At 43.1% G+C, this 19,058-nt stretch overlaps 1 protein-coding gene across 2 annotated transcripts in view; it reads right to left on the bottom strand.

Moving 5' to 3' along the window:
* The window catches only part of LOC147027132 (collagen alpha-1(XII) chain-like), a 365,482-nt gene that overhangs the window by 16,313 nt on the left and 330,111 nt on the right, over window positions 1-19,058 (bottom strand). For both annotated transcript variants that reach the window (XM_085883313.1, XM_085883312.1), the window contains exons 62-64: window positions 12,713-12,784; window positions 5,062-5,097; window positions 38-104 (exon numbers count right to left, since the gene is read on the bottom strand). In XM_085883313.1, coding sequence (XP_085739439.1) covers window positions 38-104; window positions 5,062-5,097; window positions 12,713-12,784 — 175 coding nt within the window. The remainder of the gene's footprint in view (window positions 1-37; window positions 105-5,061; window positions 5,098-12,712; window positions 12,785-19,058) is intronic.

Genomic DNA, 19,058 nt, shown 5'->3' with positions numbered 1-19,058 from the left:
CACCCTGAAATGACTCTAATACAACCCTTTTACTCACCTGAGAGGAGTTCTCTGCAGACCTGTCTCGCCATCGCTCTGACCATTCCATGCGACATGGGATCACCCTGCAAAAAGTTAACAGGACACGTCAGCAATTTTTTTGGAAATCAATGCTTATCATTTAATCTCAATTTTTGTAAGTTCCTGCATTCCTGTAAGAATGACAGCTATGATGCAAAATTATTCATAAAATAGAAAGTGGGTGTCGATATATTTGTCCTGCATGTGATTTATGTACAAGCTTCATGAAATACAGTAAACCCTCGCTTAATGTTGTAGTTACGTTCTTGAAAAGTGCGACTTTAACTGAAACGACATTAAGCGAATCCAATTTCACCATTAGAATTAATGTAAATAGGGGGGGTTAGGTTCTACAGAAATTTCTTATCGTCACACAAAAGACATTATTTAGATCTGTAGTTTAAGTTTTAAATAATTTTAAACAAATAATTGAGTATCATCATCTCCAGTTGCTTCTGTCATTATCTTGAGTTGCTTCAGGTCTTCATTGGTTCGCTCTCCTCCATGTGATTGCAGAAGTTGTGTTACGTCCCCTTCTTCCACCTCATCAAAACCTGCTTTATTGGCCAAGCCGAGGAAAATTTTCTTCAGAGCATGGCCAACATCATTAAATCCTTTCAAGCCATGAACACATGAAGGCCAAAACTTTCTCCACACACCATTCATGCACACCTGAGTAACATCAGCCCAGGACCCACTGATGGTATTAATGCATTTGAGGATGTTTCCATCAGTTTACATGGCAGCTACGCAGGTGGATTACTACTTGTCAAACACCTGAGATCGGAGATGGTGACACAACCACCGATATTATCAATGCACAGGTACACACACACACACACACACACACACACACACACACACACACACACACACACACACACACACACACACACACACACACACACACACACACCTCTATATATCATATAAAAGCCCTCTTCTATCCTCTCCCCACTGACTCACTCAGTCACTCATGTAAATGTTTACTTCTTTTTTGGTGAGCTGGAAAATTTTGATGTTGTATAGTGATGTAACTCAAAGCCAGCATTCCAGGAAAATCACAAAACTGTCCTAAAATGGCCATAAACAAAAGATATCCACAAACTAAAGTCAGCCATTGCTCTTGCTTAAGGAAGGTCACATGACCAAAGACAATGGCATGTAACATGACCTTGCACGGGCACAATCACTCCCCAAGGAAGTGCGTGCTTCTTGGTTTTATGGCGATATGATTTGAGAAGTGTCAGTGGGATCTTGTAATTTAAGGACGTTGTGTAGTGGTCGGAAGTAGTCAACATTTATCATTTGCAGATGGTGTACAATGAATGATAAGTGTTACAGTGAAGATTTTAAGACTTTACATATCACGTGGGCTGGTAGGATAGCCTTGCGGTCGGCACATTCGACTCTGAATTTTTAGTTCGAGTTTCCCTCTCAGCCCATGCTGAATTAACACCAGGGAGTTGACTCAGCCTGTCATCCTTCCGAGGTCGGCAAAATGAGTGCCAGTGTACTGGTCCCGGTGTATGCCCCGGTTAGAATAGGTATACCATATCCCTGTGTGTCGTAAGAGGCGACCAGGATAGGCGTCAGGAAGGGCATCCGGCCATAAAACATTGCCTCACAAAAAGCCAAACCCCTGCACAGCAGGGAAAAATGGCTGTAAAAACGGTCATTTTTCCCTCGCAGCCCAGTTGAAAACTGTCATGCTAGTGTTTCACAAGCAGGACAATTCCTCAGTGTGTGCTGTCCTTCGGATGAATGTTAAACTGGGCGTCCCTTGTGCCAGCATTAGTTAGTGAACCTCAAATATCCCATGGTGTTCTGCATAAGAGTCGGTGAGCTATCCCTGGCACAGTGTCCAAATTACAAATTCCTGCTCGAACCTACATGAGGCACTGCATCAGCAGCACAGCTATGCCCCAGCAGATGATGCTACCCTCAGACAAGTGCTGCATATGAAAGAAGAAGGAGATGCATATCACATACCTCAGTGTAAATCTCAGAATGCCTTTTTGTGGAAACTAATTTACCAATTATAACTGCACATCACCTTGATTACTTACTAATCTTTGAGCTGTGAATTTTCAACTTGCTGGATATCAATAATGTGACACTGGGCAAAGGGATAACAGTGGGACCACAACAACAATCGGATTCCCCAAAGCACAAGGAGAAGAAATTGTTGGAGGAAGTTGAGAACCAGTGTCTCGATGTGTCCAGTGTAGTTTAGCAGTGGAATTGAAAGAGATTATGAGTTGGTGCTGAGCAGGAAACCTTAAATCCTTTTTGGGAAAGCTCAAGGCAAAGCACTTGGGAAGACAATTGCACATGTGTTAAGAGAGAGTGATAAAAGAATGGAGGTGGGCGTTATATCAATATTTTACATAGACATTAACCATTCCTATAAAAAGGTGTTCTGCACACATATCAATTCTCGCAAATTTCCTGTGAATTATCATTTAAACCCGTTTATTGCATTTTCATTGTCTGACGGGCATGCGATGGATTTTGAAGAGATCTCTATGATCCAAAATAGAAATGTTTTCTCTGGTTTCGTCCCATGGGAAGGAACCGGTGACCATTTTCTAACAGGAAATTACCATTTGATCTGGTGGTAACATGATTTGTGAGACGACAAAGGAGGCTTTATCTGAGCAATTCGCAAACTGGAAATTATTTCAAATTGGAAAGTGCAAGCGAGTGAAGCAGTGAAGCAACAAAGGAAAATGCAATGTATGAATACGGAGCAACCAGCAAAGTGACCAAAACCATACATTTTAAATTTCAGCTTTAATGGACCAGTCAGTTCAGTTGCATCATGGCAGCAAAACAAGGTAACAAAAAATATCAGAACAACAAAGTTTGTTCTTCGGATGATAAAGTAACAGTACCAGTAGTATATGACCGGATTATCCACTTCAAAATGCATGGGCAAAACCAAGAAGTTGACCTTTTACATGTTCACCTTTCATCGGATCGAAAAACAGCTTTTTGATCTGATGAAGTATTAATGTTCAAAACGTGCATTTCTCTTTGCTTTCCACTGCATATAAGAAACGACGATCAATGTTCTGTTGATGCCATTAATTGTTCTACTCGTGTGCTGATGAAGACCGATGCTATCTTTTACGAGTAAGAATAGTTGTTCATTTATAGTCGATATTAATACGTTATGTTTATGTTTATGTGTGTTGGAAAAGGAGAAGGAGGGGTGTGGTGGTGAGTCCTTGTAATCCATGTAAAACTAAACAGTTCATGGAACACATTACCTCGTGCTGTCGTGACAAACAAGGACATGGGCAGGGTCGACAAGTGACAAATTTTATTGCTCTTGATGTTGTAAAATGCTGTCATATTTTGTCCAAGTACTGCTAAATGTTAGGGTTTTGAAAGTGCTAAAAGGTGATATGTGTTCTACAGTGTTAAAGTATATAATTCAATTCAAATAAAATGAAGATTTTAAAGGTCACAAAAAAAAAAAAACAATTCTGGAAGTTCACCGCTGTTGATGCAGCGTCTTTTGCACCACTATATTTAACACGTTACATTCGTTCTTCGTGCCTTTTGTTTGTGTCCTTTATGATGTTACTAAAACAGTCAGCTTCCTGTTTGGAATGATTTTAAATGCTGTTTGACTGCAAGGCAGGCAGAGTAAAAAAAAAAAAAGTCACTCCTCTCTATGCATGTGCGATCGGAATGAATTCAGAACCAAAGTCCAGCCAAACTTCAGGTTTGTTTTCCGATTCGTGTTTAAAACATAACATTCAATTTAAATTAAGTTGTTCCTCGATTATAAACTGACTTTCGTAGATACACAGACATACAGATATATTGACAAAGTGATCCAATTGCTTAACCCACTTTTCACTTTGTGTGAGCCGAGTAATTACATGAACATCACAATATGTACACATCGGGCAAGGATTATATGTACAAGCTCCTCTACGAGCCTACACGATATATACATCAATGTAGAAGATAAACACACACTGCACCTTCGTTTATTGTATTTCTCCTGATCAGGATCATACACAAACTTATTGACATTTTTTTCCATGCAAACTCAAATTCACTTCAGCATTTTTCTTTCTCTGTTGTGCATTTACTGACAATTTATTGTTGCCTCGTTTTGAGCTGGGTATTTACTTTGTGAGTGGTCTGGTTCCATAATTGAGGTCTAACAGGTGTTTAATGGAATCTCACAGACCTCTCTGATTTATTATGTGCAATCTGCATGGCGACCAGTAAACCTTTCGCACTTTCCATTTGATTATCACGATGTTTTATTCGAAATTTGCTTGTATGTCATTATTTGTATATGCTCTGCTGCTTTCAAAACTATCCTGGAAACAAATCGTATATGTTATTGCATCAATCCCATCTCAATAAGTAATCTTTTTAAAGAGGGAGAAAGAAGTCATTCAACCTAAAGTTGTTTTTTTTCTTTTTCAGGAAAAGAATAAAAAGAGAATCAATTTATTGTATTCTTTCTTCTGATGTTTAATTTGGCAACCACATTTGCATACAAATATTATTACTGTCATTCAGCATCAAGAAAAATCGGCTCACTGCTCAGAATTAAATGAAATAAACAACTTTCAAATACGCCTCCTCATTTTATTTGCTTTAAAACTTACCTGCAAGGCCACACCCAACCCAGCTTTACTGGTTAATATTGTGAGATGCACTTAAGTTATTCGTTTTTTCAATGTCAACGTTCCTATAAATAATGTTTGTTTAACTCTAGAATTTAACTCTTTGAGAGTGGGATAGGAGAGGGGGCTTAACCACATCCACAGAAAGATTTTTGGTGTGTCACCAGCACTATGGAATGACAGCTGTAATTACACTCATCGGCATATATGCAGAATAAAAATTGTAACCTTTCCATATTTTTAATATTTGTTCAGAAGTATGGAAGGTATCATTTGAAGGTGTGTGTGTGTATATGTGTACTCCAAGATGTGTGACCTCAAGTGGTCATGACCAATGTACCTTATCACCCTTTTCTCCTTGGCTGCCATGCTGGCCCTACATGGGGAAAAACACAATTCATGTGTGATTTTAACTTTTAAACCATGAAAACTAAATATCAACCTTTAAACAACATAAATATACATTGATAAACATTTTTAATACTTGGAAAAAGGAATGAAAATAAGCAAAGAGATGAATTCAGTGTTAGTAATTACGATATTTTCAAAAAAAAAACAGACAAAGGGAGGCCTGTTAAGTCGACTGCACCTGTGTCAACAAACCTACTGTGATCTAGTGTAGGCAAGTACCACACATTTGTATATCTTTAGTCTGAACCAAAATCATTATAGAATCTATGACATTTATACAGTAAGGCCAGACTTGTGCCATTATAATTATGCCTTTTCTTCTGTCATCGTGAGTAACAGTCATTGAAATTTGACAATTATGATTGTTATGTGCCACTGGTATTATGGAATGGCAATGTACAAAACCTGCATAGTTCCTCATTAAGAATGAATATCATTTTGACACATTCATCATGTTCCTTACCACAATGAAGTTCTGCTTCGAAGAAACATTTTTTTTAAACTTTTATAAGGCAAAACAAACTGTAGAGGTAATTTTCAGCCCAATATAAAAACTTTCCGCTTCTCTTTATAGAATCATCCGCTTCTTTAAAACAAAATGATTAACAAAATACAATCAACCGTGAATAAACATCAGAACACCAATTTGTTATAGCTTGGGAAATCTTAATCAAACCTGATAAATCATTTCAATCTCTGACAACACTTAACGAGACGTCAAAGATTTATATTGATAGTTAAACTAGTTAAATGACAGATAACATTTCAATGTGAACAAAATATTTATGAAAATGGACATCTTAATGGAAAAATTTATATTCCATTCTCTCACCGACTCAGAACCTAAGGAGGTGGATTTGGCCAAATTATCGCATGTCTCGTACCAACGTGAGAAAGTCTCGATGAACTGCGGTATGTGCTAACACAATGAATTCCATGAAGCAGATCAGGCAGACTGTGCACCATTCTGATGTGGATTTTTACAATGCCTAATAAACAGTGCTCGACACAAAATGATTTGGTATGCTTGATGTGGGGATAACACTAGCAACAGTTTCTGTAAACAATGTTGTGTCACAGCTGGTTATGGCAGTAAAATCAGGCAACCACGGCAGAATCAAGACGAGTCCATGGTGGTTGACCCACAACTAAAATAGCTACAACAACATGTTCTTCTCAGCAGAAGTCTAAGAAACCATTTAATAATGGTGACTGCTCCAAATCAGAAACTTGGACTGGTTCAGGGAATCAATGTTAGCATCCAACAGTGAGAGAAGCTGCTTACGTTTTACACATTTATGTCACGATATCGACTGGACGCCACTTTGCCCATGAGCACCAGATACTTAAATGGTGTTCAGGACACAAATGGTACGGTCCGTAGTGGGCTCCCTAAGGAGTCAAAATTTCAATATCCATTTCAGATCTGCAAAATATATATGTGGTGGTGTCTGGGCAAGTGTTATGTAATTGCGAATTGTTTGATCAATGATGGTGTGGGCCAGCATTATGGATCGTGCAGTCGTCAAAAGGGTTTTGAGCGGCAAGAGGTCTCCTTCGGGGCTCCCTGCTGACATTCTCAAAGTTAAGTTCCGGTTGTTATTTGTCCCGTTTTAACTGTTTAATTTTCTCACCTACATGTTAATGTGTGTTCCTAGTTCGGTTTTGTTTCAAAAATCGTGCTATTTTGTGAGTATTTATGTCGACGTTCTTACCTGGTGTTTGAGGCCTAGTCCTAGGCTTGAGGCCTACCGGTTCCACTTGGTGTTCGATCGTTTTTTTTTTTGTTTGTTTGTTTTTTCTCCCCATTACCTTCAATTTCTATCCTCCCCATTACCTTCAATTTTCATCCTCCCCACTTTCCAAACATCCCCCATTCTCCCAACTAATCTCTTTCTTATCTCAAAAAAAAAAAAAAAAAAAAAAAAAAAAAATACCCAACAACAACAACAACACGCTCACCTTCTCCCGATTCTGCTACTTCTTCTTCCTCTTAACTTCCTCCTCGTCTTCCTCGATTTCTTTTTTTTTTTTTTTTACATTTTCCATGACCTAATCTGTTGAACTCTCTCATACATTAATATTAACAACAAAAACGATCTTATGATGCTTCATCTTCCTCTCTCACACATGTGGTACTCTTTACTGTTTCACAATGCACTACTCTTCTGCTATTTCAACAGACTGCTTTCATTTCGACCTCTCCTTCATTCCTTGCCTAAAAAATCCAACTATTACAGCGCTTCTTCTCTCCATGCTCTGAATTCGCCTTCATTGCATCCATCAAGAATTGTGTTAAATCGCATCTCTGACCTAAAACTTTTAAAAACCACAGTTTGCCATGGATGCTCGCTTTCCATCAACCATTCTTTTTTTCCAACTTCAGTGCCAACTCATCCCCCTCACCCCTCACTCTCACTCTCAAAGCAACCATCCCTCTCTTCTCCCTTCAAGCCTCCCTCTCACCTCTTTCAAAAATTCCCCCTCACCTTTCTCCCACCTTTCATCCCCCTCACTCTTCCTTCTCTAAGTTGCCCCCCTCTCATCCACCAACCTGCCTCCCTCCACTGCCCTCTCACCTCCATCTCTTCACTCCACCTCCTCAAATACTCAACTGCCATCTTCCTTGTCTCTTGTCCCCCCTCTCTCCCAGCACCACAGAGCCTTTTCTCCTCCTCATTCGGCCCCCTCCCCTCGCTATTCTGCAATACCCCACACTCCTTCAGCAACCCTCCTTACCTCCCCCCTCGTCCCTCGTCCTACCCTCCCCGCCCCCTCCACCTCCTGCACCCAAAGCCTCCTCCCCTACCTCTTCATTAAAAGTGTGGACCTCAAATATCCGGGGCCTTCGCTCAAACCTTTCAGATCTTTCCATGCAGGTTGCCACTGACAAACCAGACATTATCTGCCTAACAGAAACTTTCCTCTCCCAAGACGTGTCTGACTCCCAAGTATCTCTCCCTGGTTACTCCCTCTTACGGTATGACAGACCTGAGCCTCGTCCTGGTGGAGGTGTTGCTCTCTTCATCAAAGACTCTATTCCTCACTCTCCCTGCACTGCTCTCACTCCCCCACACCCCCAGGAATACCTCTGGCTTCGGCTTCCCCTCCACTCCCACCTCATGTTTATATGTGTACTGTACCGTCCACCGAACAGTGATGACTCCATCTACACCTCACTCTCCGAAAACATGGACCATCTTCTATCTTCTCATCCAAACTCTCTCTTCCTCTTATGTGGCGACTTCAATTGTCATCACGCCAGTTGGCTAGGTGTGGGTACCTCTCTCACCTGCCATGGGACATCAGAAAAAGCTTTCTGTGACTCATTGGGACTGACTCAATCGGTCAACTTCCCGACCCGGATCTCAACCAATGGTACTCCATCTCTTCTGGATCTGATTTTGACAAATTTCCCTGACAATATCTGCTGCTCTTCCTTCGCTCCAATTGGTTCTTCTGACCACGTCCTTGTTAAAGTGGACATCTCTCTGGCTGTTATCAGAGAACCACCTCACCGCCGTCGAGTCTGGCATTTCACTCAAGCCGACTGGCAGGGTCTCCGAGCAGCCATCAAACTTACAGACTGGTCTCCTATCACTACTTTCTCAAACATCAACTCATCCTGGGAATTCTTTCAAAGAAACTTGCTCTCCCTCATGCACAGATTTATCCCCTCTCGTGTTCAGTTGTCTTACCCTTCCTCCCGCCCTTGGTTTACTGAAGCTTGTGGCGAGGCAGTTGTCCTGAAACAACTTGCCTTTGCCTCATGGAAAGCAAACCCAACTGAGGGCAATCTCAGTTCTTTCCACAAAGCTCGGAACAAGTGTGTAGCTACCCTCAGGAGAGCCAGAAAACAACATCTTTCTCATCTCAAGTCTGAACTCTCAAACCTCTCTCCCTCCTCAAAATCCTGGTGGCGTTTAATCAAATCTGTTTCTGGTGTATGTTCCCCTCCATCCCCTCCCTTACCTCAAATGGCCGCACTGCTGATTCCACACGTGATAAAGCTGAATGTCTAAACTCGGTGTTTGCAGCTAAATCTTGTGTCCCAAACCCATCACTATCTCTACCCACTTTACCCAGTCGCACCCAACTGTCCCTGGACTCTGTATCCTTTTCTCCTGACAAGGTGGAGAGCTTGCTTTCAAACCTCGAGTCAGATTCTGCAACCGGTCCAGACGGCATCAGCCCACGTGTCCTCAAAGCCTGCTCTTCTGCTCTTGCTCACCCTCTCTCTGTTCTATTCACCCTCTCATTTTCCCAAGGTCATCTGCCATCTGCTTGGAAATCTGCTAACATCACTGCCCTGCATAAAAAAGGTGCAAAAACAGATCCCTGTAACTATAGACCAATCAGCCTTCTCCCAATCATCAGCAAGGTTATGGAATCCATCATCGCTTCAGACATGAAATCCTTCCTCTTCTCCAATGGCTTGATTTCCAATCATCAATTTGGTTTCAGACCAGGTCACTCTACCCTAGATATGCTGCTACTGCTCTCCCATCAATGGATGGAGGTCCTCAATGCCAGACAGGAAATCCGAGCCGTATCCCTGGACATATCACGTGCTTTTGACACAGTCTGGCACCCTGCCCTACTCACCAAACTCTCTTCCCATGGTATTCAAGGCCATCTCCACTCATGGCTCGCAGACTTCCTCTCCTGTCGCAGTCAACGTGTGGCCCTAAATGGAGTTCTTTCATCCCCTCTTCCTGTGCAGGCTGGAGTTCCTCAAGGTAGCGTTCTGGGCCCTGTTCTTTTTCTGGTTTTCATCAATGATCTCTCGGACTCTCTGGAAAATCCTCTATTTCTCTTTGCCGATGACTCAACCCTCTGCCGTACCATCTGTCATCCCTCAGACCGGCAAGCAGCAGCTTCTTCGCTCACTGCAGATCTGGATAAAATCACAAACTGGTCCAACACGTGGAACATGTCTTTCAATCCAGACAAATCTCACACTCTCACTATGTCTCTTCGAAAGGACCGTTTACAAAACCCCCCCATCCACTTTCTCAACAATCCTCTGGAAGAAGTCTTTTCTTTCAAGCTTCTGGGTCTCACTATCTGCCATGACCTTTCCTGGGAAAGTCACATTTCCAACCTTGCCTCAAAAGCCAGTCGCCGACTGGGAATCCTCCGTCGTGCAAAGTCCTTCCTCGGCCGTCTTGAGCTCCTGACCACTTACAAAGCTTTTGTCCGTAGCCTGATGGAGTACTGCTCTCCCCTCTGGGCTGGTGCTCCTGCCTCCCACCTTTCTCGACTTCACGCTGTCGAAACCAGGGCTTTTAAGATCATTGGCATCTCCCGCAATGAAGCTGAGTCTTTGGGCCTCTCACTCAATCACCGCAGGTTGGTCGGTGGTCTTTCTGTCTTCTACCAACTCCTCTCCAGCCTTGCCCCCCCTGCTCTCTCTGTGATTTGTCCCAACCACATTTCCACAGGGCGCTCAAGGTCCGCCAACAACCCCCTTCTGGTAAAACTACCAAAATCACGAATCACTGCTCATCTTCACTCTTTCATTCCTCTTTTTTCCCGCCTTTGGAATAAACTTCCTCACTCTATTCTTTCCCATTCTTCCCTCCAGGCTTTCAAAACAGCTGTTCACCACCACCTCTTATCTTCCCCATCCAAATCCTCGAACTTTTCTACCCCCGATAATCCACCCAAGCCCACTTCCTTCAATTCTCCTGCTTTCCTTCCTGAAAGTCCCTTTAATGTCCATCTTCCCCTCGCCATGTTCCCCGTCCCATCCCCATCCCTCTCCCTTCCACAGTTCACCTGTGTCTGTTCCCCAATGTTTTGTCCCTTCCACTCCCGCCCCTCTTGTCTCATGCCTCCTTGCTGTGAGTTGTGTGTTAGCTCTCATACGAGCCTCGACCAAGGTATACAAAAAAAAAAAAAAAAAAAAAAAAAAAAAACTCAGTGGTCCTCCAAAAATGTTTACGTGAATAACTTTCTCCATCTGAATGTTGTTCCATTTTCATACTATTCACCCCGGATAATAATAATAATAATAATAATAATAATAATAATAATAATAATAATAATAACAATAAATTCTTCAATCCTGTGTTCCACGAATAACATTTGATAAAATGTTCCAATGTGCTTTGCATAAAATGAAATAAAAGAAAAAAAAAAACACAATTTTCAGGGATACAAAAACTGATGTACATAATGTACACAGTAAAAAGAAAATTAAAAAAGGCAAATAACACGTATGTTCAGGAGCATGCAAGTCAATTGGCAAGAAATAGGCAAGACAGTGCAGCAATGTAACGCTGTTTTACTACTGCCATGGGGGATTGATGAAGAAGTCCAACACGTACACAGCCAAGTGTCAAGTCACAACGCTCAGCTGGCTTGGTGTGTTGGGTCCACAGTGATTTCCCTCATCTCAGAACTCCTGCTATCTCTCTAACCTCGAAATTGCCACTGCCATACACTCTTGAAGGATATCAATGGGTCGCAACAAAAGATGAGGTTTTCACTGCCTGAGTAACTGCTCACCCTACCCACTGCCCTCAGAACCAGCAGTGGCTTCGTCCAAAACAAATGGAAGGATTCACGTGCCAAGAGATTTAGGAGCCACATGAAGAGAGATTCATTCCCAACATCTGTAGAGCCAATGAAAATCAACTGGCCGGCGAATGTTTGAGCAGTTTCTTGTAGAGTAAGGACAGTGCTAATCTGACAATAAGTGCCCATCTCCAAACTTCTATTGCACCTGTGGGACATAATGAGAAAAACTATTGATAAGTGCAAATTGTACGAGGAACACCGGATCATCAGGAAATTTGAGGAATGGTGTGATATCTCCCAGAACTATCAGAATACTCATCGACAGGATGCTTCTTCTTACTTGTTCATATGCAGCACAAGGCTGCGGAACATCATTGGCCGAGGGCTTTGCCGCTGATGGAATGCCCTCTGCTGATTAAGATATGAATTTGGAATTTGTTCATGGTGCCAGCTACAGCTCGCCGACTCTTTGCGAAAGACATTAAAGGATCTTCATTGTCCACCAACGAACGCTGGCAGATGAGAATCCCATTTAACGTCCATCCGTGGGACGGCACACACATTGATGAATCGCCCTGCCTGTGAGACACCGGAAACCAAATAATTTATTTTCAATGTGAAATATGAATCTTGTTGAAATGAAATTAATACAAGTATACCTATAAAATGCTTACATATTATGCAAAACAACATGTCGACTTTGAAACCACAATGTGTCCCTGTTCCATTACATAGTTTGGGGGAGATTAGACCATTGGCAAAATAATCACATGATGCCAACAGTCATGCTAAGCAGATGTCTGCAACACATTCTGCTTTTGCATGTTCTGTAAAATATTGTGCATGACTGGAACTCGACATAGCACATGTACAATGGAACATCAATAGTAAAATTGAGATTATTCCCCAACTTCATGCAATAAATGTAGATAAACGATAGAAAACAATTGAAGTTGTTCTTTCTGCAGTCTCACCTGAGTGTCCGCTCAATACACTGTACAAATAATTGGCCTCACCCTTTAATGTAGTTCAACATTGTCTCTTGTATGTCTTACCGAATATCCTCTGTTTCCTTGGAGACCAGGTGATCCAGGCTCTCCTGGTTGCCCAATCTGCCCTGGTTGGCCCTAAAACAACATGTCTAATGGTCAGTGAAACATCCAATGGGAAGAAATTGCAGGTCAGAGTGAGAATATTCAACTCTTGACTATCTATTTTATAAATGTATTTACTGATTTTGCATTGAAGAATACAGTATAAAATGAGAATAGGATTAACAAGAAACAAAAGAGAAAATAAAGCTGGATGATGACCATTTTTTACAGTAACAATGCAGCACATGATATGGATAAAATCTGAAATTCTGAGAACATGGGTCGACACATTAAGGCGGGAATTGATCTCAATATCATATAGAGACTGACACAAGACATAGGCAGGATATAGGGGAGTTGAGGAGGAGGAGCACTTGGAGTTTGCAAGTGAGGCACGCATGATGAGCTAAAGATGAGATGAAATCAATGGCCAGTGCTGAAAAGGCCTTGCAGGTGGAAGTCAGCCACACCAACCCTGATGCTGATGAAGTAGATGCAAATATCATACATCTCAAAAGGCGAAATCCCCCATAATTTGAAGTGCTATCACCACAACGATGATGTCAATTCTTGGTGAAATGTTGAACAGAAACCTTGCACCAAAATCACGTCGGCTTGTGCAAGAACTGAAGCTCCAAAACCAATGAAGGTAGGTAAACGACAGGTGTCTTGAGATGGCCAAAACTGATAGATCGACAAAAAGAAAACTTTCATGGTGTCTGCACATAGTCATAGTTCCCTAAATGCCAAAAAAAAAACGATCATCCATGCTGATAGACTCTGATGGGAGTGGAAAGGCCATTGGAGGCAGATTGCTAAATAGACTTGACGAAAGATTCATATATAATTAAATATGTCATTAATTTCATTCATTATTAAATAAATTATTATTAAATAAATTGTTTTTGAAAATGTTTTCCTTTCCACAATAGTAAATTATTCGATAGATTGTATGTTAATTTTTTTTACCTTCACCAGAGGAGAGGGGATTGCATTTGGATCTGTTTGTTTGTTTGTTTGTTTGTTTGTTTGTCTGCACAGAACTTGTGTTTTTCTCTGCAACTGCTTGTTGGATTGACACGAAATTTTCACCAAAGGAGCAACGACTCATGTTGAAGGATATATTGATAATTATGATGCCATAGGTCACGTGGTATAGCAGCTATGTTGGAAAAAAGGAAAAACTTTGGAACTCTATCTCTGAAACAACAAACGGAAAGAATTGAAACTTCGCACAAAGCAAGAACTCCTCATGGGGAATAAGTGTGATTTGCTTATGATGTCATTGCTGTTTTTGTTATGATGTCATAATTGCATGTGTAGAACACCCCATCCAATAAGTATAAAAAAATTGTGGATCATCTCGGGATAAATTAGTCCACAGAAAAAAAAAATGATGATGTCATCGGTCAAGTAGTTCAGCAGCCATTAAGAAAAAAACCTTCAGAAATTGTATTTCTGAAATCGCTGAACAGATCAAGGTGAAACTTTACAGCTATGACCTCCTATCCATGAGGAAGAAAATGTTCCTACCTTTAACATTATAGGTCACATGGTTTGGCAGCCATATTTAATTTATCCTAAAACCTTTAAAATCGTCTTCTCCAAAACGGCTGAACAGTTTGAGGGGAAACTTCACACACGTTCCCCAAGCTTTAAGGATGCCAGGGTGTTCACAAATAATTGATGTCACATGGTCTTGGCAGCCATATTGGATTGAACAAAAATCTTTAAAAAAAATTATTTATCTTGAACCTCTGAATTAATTGAAGTGAAACTTTACAATTATGATCGAGTATTGATGAGGAATATATGTTATCAATTTCAACGTGATTGGAAACATGGTCTGTCAGCCAGATTTACATAATTTTTTGAATCTGCATAATTTTATTTTATTTTAAATAAAGCTCACCTGGCCACGCCTGGATGGGTTTGAGGGTAGAGGAGTGGCAGCTAAAACCCGAATCACATCCAGGTTGCTCCTGGTGACTTTTTTTCCTTTCTTTTTGCTTGTTTGGGTTCCTTCTGATGACTCCAATGCAATAGTGTACCTACTTGGTCTTCCATTTGATTTGAATTGAATTTATTTTAATTCCATTGTGAATTCAAACAAATAATAAGAAAGGGCATGAGTCAGTGTCAAGTGTCCAATCAAAGCGGGGTTGCATCAAAAGTGGGGGGGAGGGGGGGTGGGTTGCAGGAGAGCTTCGTAGACTGAGAAGTGGGCAGGAGAATCAGTGGGGTGAGTGGGGTTGGGGGGTGGTGGATGGTTAAAAATGGTGACTTGAGGTGATGCTGGTGTGGGTTTAAATAAAATGAGAAAGCACCTGTCCTTCCCATCCCCGCTAAGCCCGTCTGCATCTGCTTTGGCAAAAAAATAAAATTAGGTGGTGTAAGGAGCGAGGAGAAGGACATTGTTAATTGGATGTTGATCACAGCCTTTTTAGATATACTCTAGATATATATATATATATATATGTGTGTGTGTGTGTGTGTGTGTGTGTGTGTGTGTGTGTGTGTGTGTGTGTGTGTGTGTGTGTGTGTGTGTGACATATGTGTGCACAATATACCTCGTTCTCGTTCATGGAGAAACCTTGTCCAGGTGACCCAAGGGTTTAAAACCCCTCATAAGTATCATTATTTCGTCACCATTACCAGAATACACACACCACTTTCCAAATGCACGAATGAGCTGAAAAGAGTGAATTTTGATCCAGACAGTTTGAAACAAACTTCATACCAATGGTGTTAGGTTGAGAAGGCTCACACATCATATTTACACAGCACCATTGGCAGTGGTGGGCTTGGGATCTGAGGGTCCTGAGTTCAAATATCGCTCAGCTGTTGAATTAATACCAGGTGGAGTTAACTCGAACTGTCATCCCTCCGCGGTTGGCAAAATGAGTGCCAGCATGCTGCTATTGACAGAGGATTGTGCCCAATAGCCAAGGAGACTGCTTTGGCAGCAACAACGCTCTGCACAGAGTATGGTCCCAATGGATGGATTGGCAGTGGTGTGTCCAATGGGAGACACAAACACAACTGAAGGATGAACTAATGGCAACATCATCTTTTCACTGACACATCTAGATTCTGCTAACACTTCAACGATGGACATGAAAGAGTAAGGAGTTGAGGTAAGGAGAAATTTGCTAATCGTGCAATGAGGGAGCAATGATTGGTTTGGAAGCGGCAACCTTATGGTCGAAGCTGGCTTTCAAGTCTGCTGAAAAACTGATCTTGTCATCATTCGGAGGGGTCCAATGACTATGTCAGATGTCGGATGCAATCACTGTGCCTGTCTGATCCTTTTTTCATTGAATCCATCTGCTTCTAGAGTTTTGTTATACCTCTGATCCAAAATGAAGGTCCCAACCTCATCTTATTGCTGGTCAATGTGCTGGTCCTCTTGGTCCAGAATATGAACAAGTTTGAATGCAACATAACCATGTTGTTTGAATCCATGTCAGGTCAGGTTCGATCTGTGACCTGCTACAGGTACCATGTAAACCTGTACTAACCTGTTCCATGGTCGGGTTGTCGGCGACTAAACCGTCTCCCCCACCAGGTTTTCTGGTGAGGAGGGTGTTTGGATATGGACACCCAGCAGGATTAAAAACAAAACCTGTCAAAGGGCGGAGGAGCTCCTTGTGAGCCAACGGCCATCCATATCTAGTGCCCAACTGTGTCTGCGGACGTCCTCCTGCAGTTGGGTTACTTCTTATTAGGAGGTTGGTGGCAGGATTTGCACTCCAGCCACCATAAAACGCTTCATTCCGCAAAACGCAAAAACGCAAAAAAATCTGAAAACCCACTCCGTGGGAGTACCTCCTGTGCAGCTTCCCTTCGCAGGGCAGCTCACCGGATGATGGGATTGGGGCAAAGCCTTCGGGACCCCCAATCTTTGATAGGAGGGAAACCACGGGGTAACATCCCTGGGTCAGATTGCGGGAGAGTGTGTCGGAGTGGTGCTGAGGTGTCGTCCACCAGACGGCGGTCTCCTTGGGTTAACCTGAGGCGGTCCCTTCGGGTGGGTGCCTGGAATGTCCTATCCCTAAGAGAGGATGATCACCTGTCTCTGTTATCATCTGAGCTCAAGCGTTTGGACATCGGGATTGCAGCTCTCTCTGAGGTTCGGAGACCGGATTGCGGCGAGATAATGGTGGGTGGTTACACCTACTATTGGTCTGGTCGCTCTGATGGTTACCATACCCAAGGAGTTGCTGTAGCTGTGGCCAATAAGCTGACCCCAATGATAATTGAGGTAACACCGGTCAACGAGCGTATTATGAGATTAAGGATTCGTCACTCCTTAGGTGTCATTTCCCTGGTCTCTATTTATGCTCCGACTGAGGCGAGTGATCTTACCGTGAAGGATGCATTCTACGCCACACTCGAGTCTGTGGTTGATCAGTGCCCCAGACGAGATACACTTCTAGTCTTGGGGGATTTCAATGCATCGACTGGAACTGATAGGGATGGTTATGAGGTGTGTGTTGGTCCCCATGGGTCAGGAACTATGAACCAGAATAGCACTAAGTTCCTTGACTTTGCAAGAAGTCATGGACTTAGGGTGGCTGGTTCATGGTTTCAACGCCCGCAAGCTCATCGCTGGACTTGGTATTCCAACGCTGGCGGTGTGGCAAAGGAGATTGACCATGTCCTCATTGACGGTCGTTGGAGGATGATCCAGAACTGCAGGGTCTACCGGAGTGCTCAGTTCCTCAATACTGACCACAGGCTTGTTGTAGCAACTCTAAAGCTGCACCTTAAATCCTGGAGAATGGTACCATCCCAGCCTAGGCTGGATGTTGCCAAGCTCAGGGATGAGAGAGTAGCTGAGGAGTTTGCGAACAGGCTGAGTGGACACTTGGGGGGTCTGGGTGCTTTAGGGGGTCCTGAAGAGTTGTGGAGCACCTTCAAGACCACCGTCCTTGATGTTGCCGGTGGATGCCTTGGAGTTCACCGCAGGGCAAAGAAGAATTTTGTCTCTCAAGGGACACTGGATACCATTGACCAGAGTCGCAGGGCCAGGCTGAATGGCAGAGCTGAGCTGTTCAGGGAGCTGAGGCGTAAAACTGTACGTGCACTGAGGGTGGACAAGGAGGCCTATGTGCGAGGAATCTGTGAGGGGGTAGAGCATCACCTGTGGACAGGTGATTCTCGTCCCGCTTACAGGGGAATTCGCGCATTACGTTCATCCAAGCCCATCCCTCGGAGCACTGCAGTTCGAGCAGAGAGTGGTAGGCTCTTGACAGAGGAGTCTGAAGTGAAGGCCCGCTGGGCCGGTTACTTTGAGCGGTTGTACCAGGCTGATCCCCCAGCTGTCGAGTTGGACGTCAAGGGTGTTACAATCCCTGTTGCTGACCCTCGAATCAACTGTGGTCCACCATCGCTTGTGGAAACACGGGCTGCGGTGAACCAGTTGAAACGGGGAAAAGCTCCAGGGATCTGTGGCATCCATGCTGAACTTCTCAAGGCTGGTGGAAATGCTGCACTCGTGTCGTTGCATGCAGTTTTGTGCTCTGCCTGGAACACAGGCATCATCCCAACTGACTGGAAGAGGGGCCTTGTTGTCCCTCTCTGGAAAGGGAAGGGTGATCGCCAAGACTGCAACAACTACCGAGGGGTGACGCTGCTCTCAGTGCCGGGCAAGGTCTTTGCTCGGATAATTCTTGATAGGGTTCGCCACCATCTGCTTGAGCACCAGCGTCCAGAGCAGTCAGGCTTTACACCAAAGAGGTCAATGATTGACCGTATCCTTGCTCTTCGTGTCCTCACTGAACGCAGACGAGAGTTTCGGCAGGGGCTGCTTGCAGCCTATGTTGATCTCTGTAAAGCGTTCGATTCAGTGAATCGGGATGTCCTCTGGAGGATTCTTGGTCTTCGTGGGGTGCCACCGAAACTGATCGATCTGATGTCTGAACTCTACTCTGGTACTGAGAGTGCTGTGAAGTGTGGTGGTACCGCCTCTGACTTATTTCCAGTTGTTACTGGAGTTCGTCAGGGATGTGTACTTGCCCCCACACTTTTCAGCACTTGTATGGACTGGATTTTAGGGAGGATGTCGGAGAGATCAAGTTGCGGTGCATCGTTTGGCAATGTCAAGATCTCGGACCTTGATTTTGCAGATGATGCAGTCATCTTTGCGGAGACTTTAGACATCCTCTTGGGGGCCCTCGAGGTGCTGAATGAGGAGTCGGAGCCGTTGGGATTACGGATTTCTTGGGTCAAAACAAAGATCCAGGCTTTCGGTGACATCTTGGATGCTGCTGTCCTGTCTGTGTCTGTTTGTGGTGAGGATGTT

This window comes from Eptatretus burgeri, chromosome 5, assembly GCF_056783735.1.
Source record: "Eptatretus burgeri isolate ZD-2024b chromosome 5, Ebu_testis_v1, whole genome shotgun sequence".
In the NCBI taxonomy this organism is placed as follows: Eukaryota; Metazoa; Chordata; class Myxini; order Myxiniformes; family Myxinidae; genus Eptatretus; species Eptatretus burgeri.
Note: the sequence above shows the minus strand (reverse complement) of the source record. Positions and strands in the feature narration are given on the sequence as shown.